At 35.1% G+C, this 21,634-nt stretch overlaps 2 protein-coding genes across 2 annotated transcripts in view; both read right to left on the bottom strand.

Moving 5' to 3' along the window:
- LOC127842028 (cyclin-J-like) overlaps positions 1 to 5,103 on the bottom strand; it is a 42,713-nt gene extending 37,610 nt beyond the window's left edge. The window contains exon 1 of the mRNA XM_052371344.1: positions 4,961 to 5,103. The gene's annotated coding sequence lies outside the window, so the exon portion shown is untranslated. The remainder of the gene's footprint in view (positions 1 to 4,960) is intronic.
- A 2,593-nt stretch (positions 5,104 to 7,696) lies between these two features.
- Positions 7,697 to 19,814, bottom strand: LOC127842619 (protein mono-ADP-ribosyltransferase PARP14-like). The gene is made up of 8 exons (XM_052372204.1): positions 19,683 to 19,814; positions 15,484 to 16,787; positions 14,597 to 15,104; positions 13,903 to 14,105; positions 13,266 to 13,427; positions 12,114 to 12,484; positions 11,600 to 11,817; positions 7,697 to 8,767 (listed from the first exon to the last, which is right to left on the bottom strand). The coding sequence occupies exons 2-8, from the start codon at positions 16,766 to 16,768 to the stop codon at positions 8,695 to 8,697; spliced, it is 2,820 nt and encodes a 939-aa protein (XP_052228164.1). The 5' UTR covers positions 16,769 to 16,787; positions 19,683 to 19,814; the 3' UTR covers positions 7,697 to 8,694.
- Between the last annotated feature and the right edge of the window lie 1,820 nt (positions 19,815 to 21,634).

The raw sequence follows: 21,634 nt of genomic DNA, 5'->3' as shown, positions 1-21,634 counted from the left end.
TTTTTTAACCTTTAAATATACAAGTTAACCTGATCCAGTGTAGAAAATAGAAAAACATTGCATAATTAAATTATCTGTTGCCTTGAATTTGTTTTAAAAACAGTAAAATATGTTTACATGCGATTATTTTTCCCAATTGAGCCAGTTTTGTGATTAATTTTTTTCCCAAAATGGGATTTTTCACGACGCGAAATTCCCAAAATTCCAGTGTGGCATTTTCCCAAATGGAGCGGAAAAGGCCGGCACTGGTAGAAAACTAAAACAAAAACTATTATTTGGAGGCAAATAATATTCCTGACTATTTCAAAGGTAATATTATTAGTTTTACATGAAAATAGTTTTTACTCAATTAAGATATGTTTGTGATAATTCTAATATTATAAGATAATCAATTGCTTTTACATTATTAATATTTCAAGACCTCTTTGAAGGACTTTGGGAACAATGACATTGACAAGGACAGCTAAAAGACATATGAACATCAGGAATTCACTTTGTTGAACGATATAAATACCAGTGAATAAAACAGAACCATGTCATTGTGTTAAATTGTATTGTTTAATGTTTTATCAATGCCTATAAAGAAATATTTGCCACATACTGACCATTTTAGTCTGGGCTAGCTAAAACTGGTTTCGAGCTGGTGAAATTTCTATGAAGGGAACCCTACTTGGCTAGAGTTGAGAAAAATAGAATTTGAAGACTCTAAATTTAACTAATTTAAAATTTCTCTGATTTATTTTAACACTTTTAATATCAGGGAAGTATTCCACTGAAATCATTCATGTAATTTGTATTATGTATTTCACGTTACTAAGGACCAATGTTGGTATATATAAAGTCCAAAAATCAGTGAAAAATCTCACCAATAACCCCAAATGTACGTTTGTGAAAATTTTAAATACAAAAAAGAGAATATTACTGTGAATTTACATGTTTTTCGCAATTAACAAGGTAACCTCTCAATACCGGGGCCCGTATTCACCAAACAATTCTTAGACTTAAGTCTAAGAATAAAGAAAATTCTTTAAATTAGAATATTCAAGAATTTCTTTAATTTTGAGTCAAACTCTGCAGTAAACATCTCTATCTATATTATTCTTCATATAGAACATTTTGTTAATGACATAATCACCAGTGGAGGCCTGTATATATTCAAACACTGAACACATTTTTCTTGGTTCTAAGTCTATTCTTTATTCTTAAGTCTAAGAATCGGTTGGTGAATACGGCCCCAGGTAAACAACACGAGTAATGGATGTAATTTGCAGGTGTGTATGGAACTTTTGGCTTTTCGTGGTGTAACTCGCTGTAAATAAACAATTTTGACATGTACATGTATTTAACAGGAATTAAATATATCTTTAAAGGTAAATAGTTTATGGCAGCAATGATTGCAATAATTAAGAAAATCTTTTACTTGTTTCCTTAACTGCTAGATACACAGTGATATGAGGATATAATAATATTTTTTGTCATCATCATTGTGTACCAATTCATTCACATTCTGTTGTTTATATGTATCATGATATTGTTATTTTATAATTTAACAAAGCAATATAACTTTTAAAGACATTGTGTTTAGTGCTGCAACAATACGCCAAAAAGCGTATTGGGATATATTGTCAGTTCAAAAACCCGTATTGCAATATATCTCAATATATTGCTTACTTGTACCAGAATTATAACCCGATATAATTACCCGATAATCCCGTATATTCCAGTTTTAAAGCAAATTCTGGTAAATGTTTACTATAAAAATGCTCAAGAATAACACAAAACACAAACATTCACCAATTTTCTTAAATATCAAATACATTTTGGCATTTGTTACTATTTAAAGATGTGATGAAATAACTTCCAATCGGGCGTTTTTTTTCCCACTGAACACGCGTAAATCGCCTGACGTGATGTTCCCGTTTTATACAACACAAATACACCCACACTTTGCACGCAACGTTCTACATGTCTGTATAATTTTCGCGCGCTTTTTATTGAGAAAAATAAAGCACTTTTTTTTTTATTTTCGCATAAGCATTACATTTCGGAAGCGTGTTTCCAAAATTCGGATTACAAACTTAATAATGCACATTTCAGAATCGAACAAAACATTTAGTTGTGCGCAATTAATTCAACAATAATTCGTTTAAAAGCATGGAATGAATGCTCCCATGTAACAACGCTACTCTGTATAATAGACTTTTTTGAATGCCATTTTTACGTTACAATTTATTTTTACAAAATACCGCTTTGTTTTGTTTACCTTGATATCATTATTTTGGATGGCTTTTCTGAACGAAATGTAGATGCATGTTTGTAAAATTTTCGTACCGGTATGACGAAAATCGTATCGCAATACAATATGCGGATTGCGTATTGCGATATATACCGATATACCGGTATATTGTTGCAGCACTAATTGTGTTACTCTTAGTCTACTGTAATCTAAAAATAAAATGAATAACACTGACAAAAAACACTTTTCACATAAACATGTTTTTGCTCTTCAAAATTGACCCCAGCATTTTTCCATTTGACTCCTAAAAATTTAAGTCCAGTCAGGGTTTTTTTACTAAGAAAGTGATGCCGATAGTCGGTGTTTTCCCCTACCAGAATTTTTTCCCCTAAAAATACAATATCCCATCCAAGAAAATCATTTTTCCCCAAAACATAATATTTTACCCTCAAAGAAATGTTTTTTTTCCTTTGGGTCAGTCGACATTTATCCAATTTATACAATGTACAACGATCTCTCTCTCCCAACGAACACACAAAACTGGGAACCCCATTGATTTTAAATATAGCACATAAATTACGTCATAGAAATTTTATCCGAATTTTAATCACGTGACTATTTCACTGGATTCCAGTATGGCGCGAGTAGGGTATTTTGTCTATTAAGTACCGGAAACCAGTCAAATTTTCATTCAGAGGTTATGTGAAAGCCAAGATGTAAACGTGAAAACAGAAAAGAATGTCTCACAATTTGCGTTAATACACGAAAAAGATCAAACGTTCAGACTCGGAAAATACTAAGCGCATCAACAAATTTTTAAGAATAAATCATCAAAAACCGTTGAAACCCAGCAGGATTCGGAGGTAATCCAAATCGAACATTGCGAAAGTGAAAGTAGACAATTGGCAGCTGCCGCACCTTCCCCTTCCAATACTGTAGCAGATCAAGATCGTCTACCCATTCATCATTAAACTGAAATCACAAAATTGACATCGTCCCCGGACTTTGACTTACTTCTTATTGTGTTTAGTACAAAAAGGACAGAGACATGCCTCTGTTGATGAGTTATAGACATGCCTCTGTAAATGAGTTATAGACATTGATTAAAACAGTTTTTTATTTTTCCCCAAATATGTCTCTTTCGCACTCTATTTTCCCCTTTCACCCAGCGTCCAGCGTCTTCCCCTTTAAAAAAAAAACAACCTGCCATTGGTCATTGACTACTGTTTTTATTTTTAATCTATTGAAATCCCTAGACTGCTATTAGTGTTTCATGTGTTTGTTTGTTTTTTTTTTTTTTTTTACTTTTAGAATGACTAGTTGCAATAATCCAACTCCCAGCTGTTGACCCTCCGGGTTGCTAGGAGTTGCAACTGATTACACATTTATTCAATATCATGTAAAGATGCCGTTCTATGAGCTCTAATATGATTAAGAATGCACCACAATGTGTCTTTTAATACTTCTGCACAATGAAAAAGACCCTGTTTCAAAAACTTTTAAAAACACGGTCTTCCCAAAATGTGCAGTTATCGCGCATGAAATTCCCAAATTCAAAGGCTATGGCCTCTTCCCAATAAGGCCAATTTCCTGATGAAAAGCCCTGAATTCTAATCTACCAAATTGGCTAGCTGAAATAATTCGCGTTCAGAATAAATCTGAACGCTGAAACTCCGGTCTGCAAAAACCATAACGAAAAATAAATACAATACTATTATATCAATATGCTTAAAATTGCAAAATAACATAATTACCAACTCATAAAGTTTTGGTTAATTAGTCCATTTTTACCTCAAATAGCGTCGAATTGAAGTTAAAATGCATAATTTGTTTCAATTAAACTTCTGCTTAAATCGCAATACAATCACTGACCTCTCGCCATGTTATGAAATATTTAAATATCAACCAATCAGAAGAAGGCATTACGGTGTAATAGGCTGCGTTATCGATTAAAATCTACCTGCCGTATACAGCGGGCACAGCGATTGGAATTGAAAATGTGAGTAGTGTGTTGATTTAAATTGGTCAGGCGTGCAAAATTGAAAGAGTCATTACATAATTCTTATGGAACATTATTGAGAAATGAATTATCTACACAGGTATGTAAATATTATTGCAATCCATTGATATTAACTGTCTGATATCGGGGCTTGAATGTTGCGCACCAAATTCCTTGCGCATCAATATAGACAAAGAAGGAAAGCTCTCGCTATTAAAAAGATAGAGTGGACTATTGACGCCAAGAGTCTGCCAAAGCAAAAATCATCAACAGACTCTTAGGCGGCAATTTATATTGACTACCAAATTGGCAAGCGTAATATACTGAATATCACCGGAACATTCATAAGATAGATCGAATAGTCAATTCAAAACTTCGGCTTTTGGTTTGATAATGGTTATACAGTTTTTGTTTTGAGTATTTCTCCACAAATCACTTGCAAATTGATGTGGGTAATAACAGGTATTGTGTTTGTTACGATGTATTAGGTTGATTGAACTAGATTTTATAGACATATGTGAGACATAATTTTTTAACATTAAAATGTCAGTTAACAAAAAGAACTCTGAGCTGTACATATGTACTTATAAAAGCTCAGAGCATTCAAGAAGAACTATTAGAATGACATAATGAATGATGACAGATGAGTTGACAATTGTGAAACTGTCATAAAATGGTGTGTAACTTATTTTAAGCTGTTCGCATTTTTTTTTTACTGTACTTACATACGCCTCTTCTGTTGCCACAAGAGTACACATACATGATGCAACTTTTGCTTGTTATCCACTTGAAATACATGCTTAAAATATTTAAATAACACACAATGTAAACTTCGTTCCTATTTTTCAGTCTTCAATTGAAGAGCCTTAGGGCTACTTACTACAGATGTATAGTGTTGGGTCAGGACGGCTCAACTACAACAGCAAGCGCCGGGTATCTTTATAAGGTTGTTTTTGTAACGTTAATACATAGAATCATAAAAATCAAATTACTCTGAATTAACTGTATTACATTTTTCACACTCTCCGTACTCTGTCTCAATTTGGTCAGTGCAGTCTCAAAATATGGTCACTCACACGTATTTCCGCAACAAAATGTGTAAGCCATGTTCATTAAAAATAAAAAAATGAAGTCAAGCTATGTCCACAACCGAATATTTTTATTTGACGGTATTCACTAGCCGATCCGACCGTCCGTGTGTTTGCGCTCAGATTCACCGCTCTAGTATTTTCAACACACGTGCTCGATACGATCTGCTTCAGTATGAAAAATGCAATTGTCACGTGGGATGTTGATCTTTTGGATGTTATTTGAATTAAACAAACCGAAACGAATTCAATATATTAATTTTACATATTGTCCGTCGTAATAAATAGCGAAGGCATAAATCTCTAAGTTTTCTCCACAGGTACATAGAGACAAGAAATTCCAACATTCGCCAGCTCGTACAAGACCCTAGTTAGACCACAGGTTGAATATGCTTCTTCCGTATGGAGTCCTCACACATTACAAAATATACAAAAAAATCGGAAATGTACAGCGTCGAGCAGTCCGCTGGGTCATGCATAACTATTCCCCATACGACAGTGTCACCTCCGTGCAACAGGAAATTGGTAGGCAGACCTTGACAGACGAAATGACACTAAATTAATAATCTTTTTCAAAATTGTTAAAGGTTTAATGGCTGTGCCCCTACCATCATATATCGAGCGACCCACCAGATTCACTCGTCACATGCACCCCCTCTCCTACAGACAGATCTATACCACTGCAAATTATTATAAGTTTTCATTTTCCCCAACTTCTATTGTGACGTGAAACAACCTCCCTGCCACTACAGTTTTACATCCTGATCTTGAAGGGTTTAAGCAGTCCCTGCTTTCCCCTTCTGCCCCCTGAACTCTGGAATACATGTTTTTATCAGTTTTTAACTTAAAATCACTTCACCTTATATGATAAATATATCATACTTTTACCTTTCACACTTTTTCACTTTTACCACTTTTATCTGTCACTGACTGCGCACCTGTCAATAATACCCGCAAGGGGAGTTAGACAGTATAGAAAGATAGATAGAACATTAGGGCCCACATATAACAAATTGTTAATATTGGACCCATATAGAATCAATCAGACAAATCAACATGAGTTCTTAAACAGTTCGCCCATACAGGGTCCCAGTAAGTAATTTAATACCCAGTGAATGCTGATGTAGGTCTCAAACATGCAAGCCTATATTGATCCCAGCAAATAAGATCTGATGGGTTCACCATGAGCGCACTGAGTTCAAAGCTCAAAAAGCCTTACGCATTGCGAAATACAAGGAATCCGTGAACAATACCATAGCTCTTCACCAATAGTCCCCATTATTTGTTCTTTAACGCGCGCGGTTCATAGACGCAATAATTCCTTAGTTTCATAAAAGTACATCTATAGTTTGCTGGTTTCTGAATTTTTTAGTTCCTAGATCAGGAATTGAACCGGAGACATCTGGATTGGCATTGCAGTATTTTTTACAACTCAACCGACTTACCACCACACCATGCTGACTTATGTAAGTGGGTATATAAATATTGTGACTATATTACATTCATTATGATTTATTACACAAACATAATAATTTAAGTGATACGTACATGTATAGTGGTTTTACCCGGTTATTATTCATATTATTTTGTGTTACAAGTGGAAAGTGTCGTCCCTGATTAGCCTGTGCGGACTGAACATGCTAATCTGAGACGACACTTAACGCACATGCATTAAGTCCGATTATATCAGAGCGAGTCTCGTACTTGTGTAATCCTTATTCATATGGGTGGATGCCGCCTTTTCCACGTTCACTACGATGTAAACTTTAGTACAACCTTTTTGTGAAAAGTATAGGCACTACGGTCTTATTGCATTTTCTACGCACCAATCGGAAACTGTTTTATGTATATATATATATAACTGTTTTAATCAATGTCTATAACTCATCTACAGAGGCATGCCTATACAAACGTTATAATGCAAATGTAACCTATGGTTACTTGAGTTATACAGCTCGTTTGCACTCAATATTGAGCAATATGTGACATAATGCAAAGACATTGAGTGCTGCTATGAAATGTTACAATATACATTTAGTACTTTGTTGAAATTGTACAATATACATTGAGTAATATATTAACATACATGCATGGCACTATATATTGAGTACTGTGTTGACATATTGCAATATATAATGAACACTGAGGTGAAAAATGGCTATATAACTTTAGTAATAAGTTTACATATTGCAAGACCTTTATTTAAAAAAGGACCGATATGATAATATGTCGGAAATATGACATGTGGTTGCAACAATTGAAGACAACGTCAATGTAATACTCAATTTTCCAATGTACCCCTGCATTCAATTGCGAGTTTGTGTTGGGCCAACGTTTGATGAGTGGATGTGCAGTTACCAACGGAAACAAAAATACTTCAAGTGATATATTCAAATGCTTAAAAAGACAAATCCAGAACGTGAAATATTCAGAAAACGATACAACATTTACAAAATTAAGATGTAAGTAAATATTACAATGGAAATATAAATATATAATAAAGGTCATTACATATATATGCTCCATATAATACATAGACAATGCGCATATTACTCTCAATACAAAATAAAATCAGAATTGTAACGAAATGAAAGTGAAATACTGACTATTTATACAATATACAGTAACATTTGCAAAAAATCAAAATGAAATCAAACTCTATCTTTATTCAACGTAATTTTACATTCAAAATGATCTGGAAAATCAATCTCAGTAGGAACGTATGAAAGGGAACGTTATAGTCTGTGCCCAAACACAATAATTCTAATACTGATCTCAGTACCTGGGCAGTTTCTGAACTTTCGTCTGTAATACAGTGTTGTCTTAATCTGACATGCTTCATGGTGAATAAAACTTGTATGTTCGGTTGTGTAAAACGCTTTGTACATAATCCCAGCTTTGAATAATAGTACGTTGTTGTTGTTGTACTTTTGTTGAATTATATTTTAGACATTTATTATATTAAAACTGAAATAATGATAGCGGTTTACGAGTTATATAACGATTATATTGAGTAAACGTCTATACATATATAATTTACATATAGTAAACTAAATGTAAATAAATAAAAGCATTTCTAGTTCGGTGCATTGATATCAATATTATGTCCTCAATATTAAGCATTAGGATTGCACTTTAATAGGTCAATGGCATAGAGAATGTAACGCGTTGTTCAATGTTATACTCTCTATACACTATTTCTCTTATTTTTTTTATACATTTGCTATATATGTTATAGATACATATTGTGTAATTTCATCGTTATTATTTCATATGGTATAGACCGCTTTAAACATAAACAGGAGTCGATACACTAACGTCTTTGTCCGTCCTTTACGTAACATGTTATGGTTACTCGTTCATTCATGCGTTCATTCAGTAACCCCTTTGGCAGACAACTCCTCTTGCACACGTTGCAGATACGTAGGGTCCGGGTAGCCAAATCTGTCAAAATACAACGGCAGTCCTTTGAAATACTTATATAGACCGTTCCATAATTTAGTAATTACCCAATTATCTCCCCTGAATACTCTTCGCGTCCGCCATTACACTACTGCCAAACAACCGGTAACATATATAAGAGAGCACCGATTATTCAACGGGTGAATTTCTTTCTTTTTGTAAAACTTGTTTGTTTGTCATGCAAATTGTATGAAATAAAGTTTTTCTGCTAGAGGAGATGTTAAGCTAGTGTTATAACAGAAAAATGTTTGAAAAACGTGCAATTTTTAGGTATTTGTCTAGGAAAATAAACACGTTGACACATTAAAAAAAACATTTAATTAAACTAAATGCAATATTTATCATTTGATTATATGCATCAATCTTAAAATCGCGTAATCCTTTGCATTCCAGTGTTGAATTGCCCGTTTGTTCTGCATAATCCGATTATCTCGTTTTGATCAGATATTATCCAGACTTAACTAACAACATGGCGTCATCCCGGGGTGTCATAAACCACACTGGGTGGCAGATGACAGTCTGGTCATTAAACACAATTGATGATGCCACCATGTCTTCTCTTTCTGGTAGTATTAAGCAGTCATTTGGTTTAATATTTTACCTCCGACATACTTAACAGTTGCGTTCATTAGATATGTTACATATTGTACAAATTAAAAGTTATGTCCAATATAGAATATCAGAAATTGTACACCGTAAAGATACTAGCCCGTTTAATCCCTGGTTTAATTTATGAAAAAAAGTATTTAATAATTATAAAATTTACCTAAAAACATAACATTTAACGTATTTAGCGGGTATCGGTTAATTAAAACTACGTCATTTCGTATGAAGATTTAATGTTACGACAATGCACGAACGACATCATAAAAACAAGAAATTACATTTGACACGAACGGGGGTAAATAATGTTTAAAAAAAATATTAATATAGATATATGTGTGTTAAAATGTTAGATTTTTGCCACTCATACTCACTAGTAACGAGTTTTCAATATACATGAATACACAGTTTAAATTGCATCATGTAAAGTTGTGTTTTTCAGTTGTATGTTAATATTCCTCAATAGCGTCATTCTCTGTACAAAACCCATCAAATTAAAATTACATGTTAATACTGTCATGCACTTCGCTTTTAATAGGGCTTTGTAGTACGTTTATTTTCAATGCACCCCTTATACTTTCTATTACTCACGTGTTTATCACACTAACGTACTCATGCCATTCATAATTATATTTTTATAATTAGATGTATTACTATTGTAATTTATTGAAGCTTTTCTGCAAAAAAATATTACGGCTTATGCATAGAGCTCTTTGTTGTGTCAAATTGTCGGCCTTTCAGACTTCAGATAATCTTTAATTTGATGCTTATGCCGCGTTTTTAAAGTTGCAAATAAATGTATTAATAAATTCGTCTGGCGCTTAATAATATATTAATGAAATATTATTTAGGTGTTTTTTTCGGAGTTTTTTTGTGTGGATTAATTGACTAAACATTTGGTGTCGTTATCCATATGTTTTGCGTTATTTCAAAGACCTAAAAAATACATTGTTTAGTATTTTTTAGCTTTATAGCTGTTAAATGATTCACAGATGAAAATATAGATATATCACATAGATCACATTCTCTTCATCTTCCGAATAATCACATAAAATATCGTCAAGATCAATATCACTCTCTCACGATAAAAAGCTCGTTTTTTAACGTGACAAAATTCCATCACAAAAAAAAAATTAAATATAAATCCAAACCACAATTTTTTATCTTTGATATCAGTTAGAACAAGAAAAATAAAGGAAGGCGTATCAAACATATCATACTTAATATAATATGTTATGATTTTGGAATGTAGATTTTTACCACATGAGACCAATTACAAACAATTAGCGGCAATTAATTGCGCGAGAATCTTTAATAAGTATTAATTAAAATATAAATTGCTTGATGTTGCGGCTATTAAAATCAACACAATACATGCGTGAATTGTTTGTGAAACGTTAAAAGTAACAAGTATAATCAAAGACATAGTATGAGCGACTGAACCGGCAAATTTTCGCCGATGATTACCACTTGATTACAGATATAAAAAAACAAATACACGAAAGCATTTTAAACATTTTATTTGTAACAATCAATCTCAACTTCAAACAATCATTTAAACAACAAAAATGTGATAATCGCCTCACATTATTTCAACAAGTAATTTATTTATCCGACAACGGTTAAGCGGGTATTCTCTACGTTTTGGCTTTTGGAATCGCAGTCTCGCACCAGTTAGCAGCAGTGTAATGGCGGACAGTCACGTGACTGACAATATGGCGGCGGTCAATTTATCGATTATGGAACGGTCTATAAAAGAAGACCTATTAAAGCTGCATACAAATACACCGTTCCGACTCGAAACGGTTAACACTTTACTATAGTGTTTACATTACCACATACCTCGACATACATGTATACCTACCAAAATAGGTATGTACACAAAAGTACATGTACTCGCATTGTGTACAGACAAGTCTTACGGACAATAACGTAGTGACGTCACCATCTATGTTTAGAATGCATGTACTCGTACATTCGGATAGATGCTTATTTTGATACGTACTAATGTACCAAATGCTGTTAAAACTGTATACATTAAAACGTTTCGCTGTTGCAAGATTAAATACTGAGAATGATTATTAACATAACAAAATACCAAGCCACATTTATTGTTGCACAATACACAATCAAAACCACTCAAATTCTTACACTCAAAGGCCGCCGAGACAAATATTTCAAGTAACGTTCGTCGTTGCACAATGTACGTACCCCTCTGGTCCGCCGTAACGTCGGGTCTTGTGGTGAATGTCATTCCACGTGACTACGCCTTCCATTCCGCTCGTCCTCGATTCGCCAATGGTGAAGATCAGACGCTGATCGAACGCTCTCCTCAGCAAGTGAAGCACGCGCCTGCCTTCCTCGTTATCTGGCAGGAAAGCTAATCTCCTCACGGCATCGTACGATCTGCCAGGTCGGGGATGCTCCGGCTGAAGAGACAATGTACCACCATGGAATGTTTGCAGAAGAAATTATACCATCAACCACTACATGTATTATTCCACGCTAGACATAAGTGTAAAATAGTAAATGCCAAATGCATACCTACTAAATAATGGTATAAAACATACTACATATGTGTATACATCGACTAAAATTAACTACAATTTAAATATGGAATTATTAGAAATGAGTAATAAATTGCAGCGCCATTGCATGCATGTATATAAACAGAAACACATAAACATATGTATCTAGTTTAGTTTTGCGCGAAACGCTGACGTACGGTTTGTTTCCCGGCTGGAACGTCGTACATGATTTCTATCGTAGTACATTCGTCATAGCCAGGTAAGAAATATGGGCTAGAGCGGAAGTACATATCTGCTGGGGGCTGATTTCCGGTAACTGTGCCAAAGGTTTTGCTACAAAATGGACATTGCGGCTTCACCTTCTTGACATAGTCTGTGCACTTCTTGCAAAGCTGATGGTTACATGGAAGGGTTACAAAGTCTCGCACAGTCTCTGAGCAAATTGGACACTCTGACTCCGTGGTAGATGTAGACGCTGCGACTTTTGCGTCAAATTTAACCGCTGCTTTTGCGTCAATAAATTCTAATGATGTGTGTTTTGTCCAACCGTCATTTTGTGCGTTAGGGCCTTAAATGCAACGTGCAATGCAGATTTCTAACATAAAATGTATCTTATGTCATTAGTATCCACAATGTATTTGCAAATATTAATATTTCTTATATTTTAAAACAGAAGCTTAATAATATCCAAATAAATAATGACTAATGATACCCATGCAGACTGATTATGAAATCAATTGATAATTCGAGAAAATGTGTTCTTGTCCGTATGCAATTCAAACTGTAATATGTATAAACGTAAATCAATGACATAATGTACGCTTTTCAAGTTCGTATGTCGTATTAGACGACATGCGCCTTATTGGTAACACTAATATAGATATTTTGAGATTATGTTCTCTGCAGTTACTGTGTGAACGGAATTTGCACATTACCCAGAACCAACAGATGAAGTATAAACGAATGAAAGAAAATCTACAAATAGTCAAATGCATATGTTACTAAGTGTACGAATTGTATACCATTGATATTGATAAGACTGTAGCAGGTTATAAACAACGTATATATAGCATACAATTTGGCATATTTACTTTAACACATTCGATTCTCAATGTCAACATAAAATGAAGATTGAGAAATCATAATAAACACAATATCACATCAACACAGAGTGATTTTACTTATATCTGTGTAATATATGTCAAAAAGAATGTGTCAATTGTTTTAAAAACACGTATATTGTTTTTAAAATAAAGAAAAGTGCAATTCTACAGGATGTAAGGGTAATATGATGAGTCAATGAGACACATTTCATGGGAAGGAAATACAAAATATGTGTGACTACATACTAGTGCAGATAGAACGAATTTCACTCGTAATTGCTTGGACTAAGGTCGGGTTTGTATCAACCACGTGGATTTCCTTAATGTTTACGTCATCATTTGTCACGCAAAAGTCAAGTATTTCTTGAACGAAATTCTTTGCCGGTTTTCTCAAGTCTTGGATTTTACCTGCAAACAAAGATCTAACAATAGAGATACCGTGCCATTTTTTTTAATTACAATAAAGAAAGTTAGTTAGCTTACTTTAAGGTTACACATCAATAACAAACTGTAATATAGCGAAAAACGAAGGAACAGTGATTTCGAAATTACTTTCTATTGCACTCTGTCTGCCGAAATTTAAACTTTGTTGAAACATTTCAATACATAGCACACGTAAACATCAGTAATTGTGTGCATGCGCTATACACGGTTGACTTTAATTTATTGAGCGCTATTTTTTATGACGACCTGTCTACTACACGTGCTGTGTGTTATGCAGGAAATTGGTTCCTTGCCATAAATAAAGTAACACACGCTTTTAGCATGTTTCTCTTCTGACTATGCAGCTGAAGTATTACTTGTAGTAATTGAAGGCGTGCTTTGAAGAGACACAACACAAATACACTGTTAAGTTCAGATAATCCGAGAAACGAACAATTACCTGGCAACAGGCATGGAAGCGTCGGGCATCTGTATTTATTATTTAAAAAGTTCAACATCGTCTCTGTACGCCATGACAGACTTTTTAATGATTGCTCTGAATCATCAAAGTGACTTCTCCTGTGAACAATGTGAACTATCCTCGTATTTGACAATTTATCACCTTTTCCTTTAATAGAAAATAATGCTCCTTCATCTCTATCCCTGTGAAAATAACATGAGCTGTTTAAGAACTTATATAATTATTTAAATTCATAATAAAATATCGATTGATTATGAAATAAATATATATATACAGTGTTGTCATCGGTATAAATATGTTACTTAATCTTGTCAAGCATATTCAACTGTACGTACAGAATTAAATACGACTCGTCATGTTAAGATATTAAACAGTGGCAACACAAAATTGTGGTGAGCAGGCCTTTGTTGCAGGCTTTTAAACAACAATACAGTGATTTAATAAAAACAATCTGATACATTCTTGAAGTTGCTGATTGATGTCACGTTATTTGACATTGGCTACGATTTCTCCCTATACAAATTTCATGGTGCGATTGGTAAGTAAAAAAAAAGTTCGCCACTGAAATCGCTCATAAAAAGCTGCAATAAACATATTTAAGAAAAATTTCCTGCGGCATGGATCCTGCTAAGGGGAAGAATGTGAATTCTAACTCCAATCACTAAAACATTACCTAAAGGCCTCAAGCTGCTTTTCGTAGTAAGCCGTTCCGACCTCGTTCGCTATCAGGTCCGACAGGACCCCTTCGCACGGACAGGTTATCGCATCATACTGTGCCTCCATATCCAGCACAGAGCCCTCATACACGAACAATAAAACGTCTCTCGGCAACGAACAAATCATTTTCTTCTTTTTCATCTTTGTGGCTGTTTCTTTAATAATTTTAATAACTGCTGGGTTACTTGCTGGACCGCCTTTAGAGGTCGAGGAAGCCGTCTTTTTCAGGATACTTTTACTTGCGACTGGAGGTGCTGCGACGTATTGATTGGCGTTTTGAAAATCCAGTTTGCTCGGATCGTCCACCCAAACCTGATGTGCTTCTTTTACCATTTGTAAGATTTCATCATTCAAGTCCACAAAATGAATTTCTTTAAGATGCTGAAGATCGTCACGGCTTGCAAATGTTTCTAAGGCTTTTATGTACATTTGCGCACACAATATTTTCGGAACACCAAAAAGAGCTGTAAAAACAAACACAGCATATTCAAAAAATGATAATGATGATGATTATGATTATGATGATGATGATAATGATGATGATGATGATGATGATGATGATGATGAGAAGGAGGATGGATGGAAGGATGGTGGTTGTGATGATGATGATGATGATGATGATGATGATGATGATGATGATGATGATGATGATGATGATGATGATGTAGATGATGATGATGTAGATGATGATGATGATGATGATGATGATGATGATGATGATGATGATGATGATGATGATGATGATGATGATGATGATTATAATGATGATGATGATGATGATGATGATGATGATGATGATGATGATAATGATGATGATGATGCATAGTTTTGGTTTTCACTTGCCTGAACTTATAGCCGGTAATGCAATTCTGGCCCAGCCTTTACGTTCAGCGACTTCCAGAGCGTTGACCACGGTATTGTGTAAATCCCTGGTGCAGTGATCGCGTCTATCATCATAATCGTACCATTGTGGGCCAACTGCATGGATGATTGCTTTGTATTTCAGATCACCAGCGCCAGACACAAAGTTCTCGGTAACATTAACTTTCTTATTATTCGCAATAAAGCGTTGACATTCGTCATTTATCTTTTTACCAGCCGCCTTTGCTATATAAAAGGCAACACCACCACCGTGAGCTAGATGTTCGTTTGCAGCATTTACGATAACATCAATTCCAACCAGTTCCGTGATAGACTTCTTGTAAACGTAGACCGTCAGTTTTCCCATTATGAAACAATATTTTGCATCATCTCCTTTCCCTTTGGTAAAGCCCTGCGTGCGAGGTATTTTAGATTGTCCAAAAGACGCATCAGCTGGTGGAGCACTTGGTAGAGTTAAATGTTGACCTTCGGTTTCGATACTTTTTTCTTTTGTTTTATCTGCATTGTCCAATTTGGTAGCTTTTTCGGCAATACCCTCTTTTTCATTATCATTGAGATCTTTGTGGGAATGTGCCTCTGGTGAAGAAGAGTGTTTACTGTTTTCATTTAATTCATATTGTTTTATTGATTCGCCTTTTGAATAAGCTTCCCAAGCTCGTTGTCCTTCTTTGCACCCATTTTCCGAACGACTTAATATCCGTAGTTTGTCATTATCAAAAAATGCAATAAATGTGGCATATTTGATCTTTACAAATGCCTTGGCTTTCTGTACAAATTTCTTAACAACAGTTATCTCCCGGTTAACCGATTCGGATAACGCTGCCTCAATTTTATTGATCGCAGTTTTCATGTCTTTGTAATGACTCAATGGAAACGATATCCTCGTTACTTCATTGCCATCTTCTGTTTCGACCGTTATGGACGCAAGCTTTTCCATTGAATTTTTCTCTTCCAAAAACAGATAGTGGAAAACTGTAGAATGTTGACCTTTCAATGACCAGAAAAACTTTCCTTTTGTGACACTTTTGTTTGAAGTCTGGCCTTTTTTATCACTCATTGCTGCCAGATTTTCCACTATGATTTGTGCAATATCTTGTTCGGCTTCTATCTCCAGTGACGATGTTTCAGATCCATCAAATTTAACCTGAATCCCATCCTTTTTTAGTTTTTCTACCACTGACTGTATCCCACCTGGAAGGGTCTTTAACTTCTCAACTGTCGATTTAGAGACAGTCACTTTCTCCATGGTGATTCACGCGTGGACGCTAAAGAGGAAATAGCGGTATACGTCATGCATTAGAATTATCTTAAATCTCTTAAGTCACTTATTCTGAGCTGCAAAACGGACACAGGAAATGTGTACTATCAGCATACAACACGTGCACATTAAATACTAAATATGAAAATATAACGATTGGAATGGTTGAAACTAATTATACTAGCATGAAAAATGTTGACACATGATTGCCTTCCCGTGATCCGAACCCGGGATTTCTAAGAGTAAAATCTAACTCGTTTCTGCTACTCCACTAAGGATTCAGCCTTTTTTTAAACTCTGTGTAAGAAATATATTGTGTTGTTGTTTTTTCAAAATATATATGAAACGCTTTTCAAACGCTTTATTAATTTATAGATTTTGATTAATGATTCCATGAACGAACCAATATTAAAAAAAACTTATTCGAAATTGTTATTTGGACCATTATGCACATATATATTTTGTAATCTATATCATATTTTACGAAAATTGTACTTTTACTAATCAAGTCCATTTGACATCGATGAATAGATAAAACAATATCGGCAGAAAGTGAAAGTACAAGTTAAAGTTACCCATAACAATGTGTGTAACCTTTATGTCTCTAAATAATACTTTCTTGAAATTGTATTTAGTCACCAAATTATAAATACTGTGTAGATGCATATCGGTAGCCTGTCTGTCAAAATGCAGCCTCTCTCTTCATTCATAGTTGCCACGCATGTTAATCAAATTACCTACTACATACGTATGTTAAAGTCTGAAGTCTCGTTTCTGAGTGGACCAATATGGGCATGAAACTTAAAGTTAATGACACAGTATATTTTTTTTTATTGAAAATGAAATGTGAACACAAGTTATCTTAATATTATTCTTTCGATTCATGTTATGTTAGCAAAGTCATCCTTATAAGCTTCTTTCACCTCAAGGCTTTTCCGCAGCTAAAACTTTTCTCAAAGAAAACAAAGAGTCGGTACTAATGTTACATGATTTCTTCACTATTTAATTTGAGTTAAACTTTCTTTCCCTGGTTTTCCTGTTGCAGGTTGTAAATTGTTAGGAGAAACACAAAACAGTCATTGATTTGTAAATAAAATTGATTGATTTCAAAGGCTTTGATAACACTCTAAAACAATACTTCGCTCAGATTTAAAGCATAAAGTGTGTTGTTTAGACGGTGTAAATCGACCGAGAATGTTATCAAATAAATTACGATCCGTTTATACCCATAATTGAGTGTGCCATTGCCATATTGCGCCATGCTGTAGGGCGAGTTGTTTGAATTAATCTGGTTTTAGTTAAAGGTTGCGTTTTGCTTCGGTTAAAAGCAAACTCAAAACATTTTTATAAAGTTTTGGTGCTTTGGAAGGTTTTGTACAGTTTTGAAAACACGGAGGATCGTGCAGTCTTATACAAATGCTTTTCAACCGAATTATTACATACAAAGTATAACATACAAAGTATAACATACATTTGAAAATCGATTTAATTGAATGTAGTATTCATAAAACATTTATATCACGAATATGACCGCTTATTTAACCAACGTAAGCCGTCACAAAATACGTATGTTGCTTAAGAGTACATGCGCTTGCAGTATAACATGTTTGACAGTATTCTTAACCATTGCAGGTTATTCATTTAACGCTTATAATTAACCGACTAAAATAAGAGGTTATCCGGTTTATGTTTAAGTAATCTGTTGCGACCAAAATTATTACAAACGAGAAATTGCGACGCAGAGGTCGACGCGTATCCCAACGCCGCATGTTTGACCCAGGGGCGCCCCAGGGTTGGTAATGGGGCCATGCATAGTTGAGATTGACCGTATTCTCATAAAAGAAGTTCAGTATCAATTGGAAGTGAATCGGTGTAGAAATGAAGAAGTTATAGTAAAAGGCAATTTTGGGTAGGTGTGGCCTATGTGGGCGGGGCGCCCCAGGGTTGGTAATGGGGCCATGCATAGTTGAGATTGACCCTATTGTCATAAGAGAAGTTCTGTATCAATTATAAGTGAATCGGTGTAGAAATGAAGGAATTATAGTAAAAGGCAGTTTTGGGTGGGTGTGGCCTATGTGGGCGGGGCGCACCAGGGTTGGTAATGGGGCCATGCATAGTTGAGATCGACCGTATTGTCATATGAAAAGTTCAGTATCAATTTGAAGTGAATCGGTGTTGAAATGAAGAAATTATAGTAAAAGGCAATTTTGGGTGGGCGTGGTCTATGAGGGCTGGGCGCCCCAGGGTTGGTAATGGGGCCATGCATAGTTGAGATTTACCGTATTGTCATAAGAGATGTACAGTATCAATTTGAGTAAATCGGTGTAGAAATGAAGAAGTTAATGTAAAATAACATAAAAATGAGGGAAAATCTCTGACCCGACGTCAGTAGCGACGTCATCTTTGTCGTTTTTATAATAATCGGAACTAAATTATCCTCACCATTTATTATGTTATTAATTTTTATTAATTTTTTATGTTTTTAAAAATGTATACATGTGCGTTGTCAATATTCATAAAATGGTTAAGTACCCCTTTAACAGACTTCGTAGTTTACAGTTTGCATTGTTCGCTTCTTTTGGCCTACATTTCATACCCATTTAATTGTGATCACTTTTTCCTTATCTTATGACTGAAATGAACATAATAATTTCATAATGAAAAACGAGTATGAAGGTATCTATCAAAACTAAAGATGGTGCTATAATGATATGAAATATCGAGTTGATTAGTTACAGGTTATGTGAATGCATTTAATTATTCAATATTCGACAGCATTGACATGATGAGGAACAAACCAAACAATGTAACGTAATTACGTATTTTTTATAAATGTATAATTGACATATAAGTGCTAAATTGCATTGACAACAAGTCACTAAATATATAAAAAAAAACTTACACAAAATATGTGAACTTGTTAAAAGTTCACCCTACTCCGAACGAGTTTAAACTATGCTGGCTATACTTTATACTTCCGTGTCCTCTAAAGAGATATCGAACACTTACATGTCTACCTTGAAGATCAATAAACTACACCGATCCGCGCATGGGCAATATATATTGATCTTTAAATCAATACAGAAAACATTTATGAAACGCTTTATTCATAACCAATGGCGGGAAAAGTTAAAGACAATAAATTCACTGATCCGCGGGACAGGTCTTCGATACCAAGGAACAATGTCTTGAGTAAAATAATAAAACATGTTTAAAGCGAACGGAATGAGATTTCTTATTAAAAGCGTAACAGTGCTTTGTATGACTGCCAAATCGATGGAATTATTCTTTAAATATTTAGTCGAACAGATATATTTTAATTTAGTTTCATTCTTTATAATTACAACCGAATAATTTAGACTCGTCGTATACGTGCCTTTGAACGTTCGGTAAACATTTGCAATCAGAACGTACTGACACGCGTACTTATTATGAAAGCGTGAAAAGAGGTGAATACTATTAACACCAAAATGGACCTGTATGCATATTAAGTAATAATCTGATCAGAAAATATGGCAAGACGGGATTCTCAGCTAGTAGAGGCTCGCCTGCGAATAGACCCGGTGCTTGTTGATAAATTCCGAAGACTACCAGGCGGCATCAACGAAGTTGGAACTAAAATCATCCGTGATTTAGGCCTCCGCTATGAATACGACAAAGAACGAAGCCATCTCGATATCATCGGACCGGACACAGACATTCTTGGTATTGCGGTCGAAACGCTGCGGTTTTGGGTGGAACGAGACGACTTTCCACACACGGGCATCACGTGCCAGGTAGGATATCCAAACAGAGGCATTGTGATTTGGCGTTTCCATGGCGATTATGCCAAAAAATTTGATCACTTGTTTCCAGATGACATTGCTCGACTAAAGCTTCTGCCGACGGTGAACATAAAAGCAGTTCCGACGAAACGAAATCCGGAGTATGTTGAGTTTTACTGTCACTTCTCGATGTATAAGCAAGTGAGAGAGGAGGTCAATAAGATATCAGTGGAGTTGGGCAAGATTGTCGAAGAAGACTTCTTCATACCCAAATCTGATTTTCAAAAAGCTAGAAAATTTGCACAGGAAAAGTCTCGAGACGATAAGGTTTTATATGCCATCAAAGAGAACCCGGGTGACAAAATTAGAGTTTGGTTGTTTGCTCGTGATCAAGTTGACATAATCAAAGCAAAGAGACAGTGGGTGACCCATGTCGGCATGCTAGCAAGGGATAACGAATTCGAGGAGCGGCAATCGCAATTTCGAGACAGCGAATTAAACTCAGCGTCATTTTTCGGTCACCCAATGTCAGCAACGACATTGGGAACAGCATCAAGAGAAAACCTAACTGAAGCAGCCATTCAAGATAATAATGCGCTGAGATTTAGAACGCATCCGTCAAAGGAGATCAGTCCTCGAGAACCAAAATACGACAATCCAAACTTTCCGAGACCTCCTGACTTTGCGTACCCGATACCAAATAAGGATCCTTATATAGCAGAACCGGTACCCGAACATCATGCAGGGAATCCGTTTGTAAACAGCAAGTCCATCGTTGACGAGCTTAATGCTCAATCAAACATAACAAGCGGCGTCAATCCATTAGCCGGGGAGTCCAAATGGGTAACCGAGGATGATGTGAAATCTCCGCGAGATTCGCAACTGACAAGGTTGAACCAGCCTAACAGAATCTACGTACACCACCAAGTTGAAAATCCAACGGCATCAGTCCCTCCGGATTCTACGACTGTAAGCGGCAATCCTTTCAGTCTGAGAGCTGGAAAACAGGTTGTTCACCCTGAAAAGAACCTTATCGTTAAGGAAAGATTTAATGCAACCGTTTCCAAATCAGTTTTGACCAGTGACAAAA

The sequence above is a fragment of the Dreissena polymorpha genome, chromosome 8, assembly GCF_020536995.1.
Source record: "Dreissena polymorpha isolate Duluth1 chromosome 8, UMN_Dpol_1.0, whole genome shotgun sequence".
Lineage (NCBI taxonomy): Eukaryota > Metazoa > Mollusca > Bivalvia > Myida > Dreissenidae > Dreissena > Dreissena polymorpha.
Note: the sequence above shows the minus strand (reverse complement) of the source record. Positions and strands in the feature narration are given on the sequence as shown.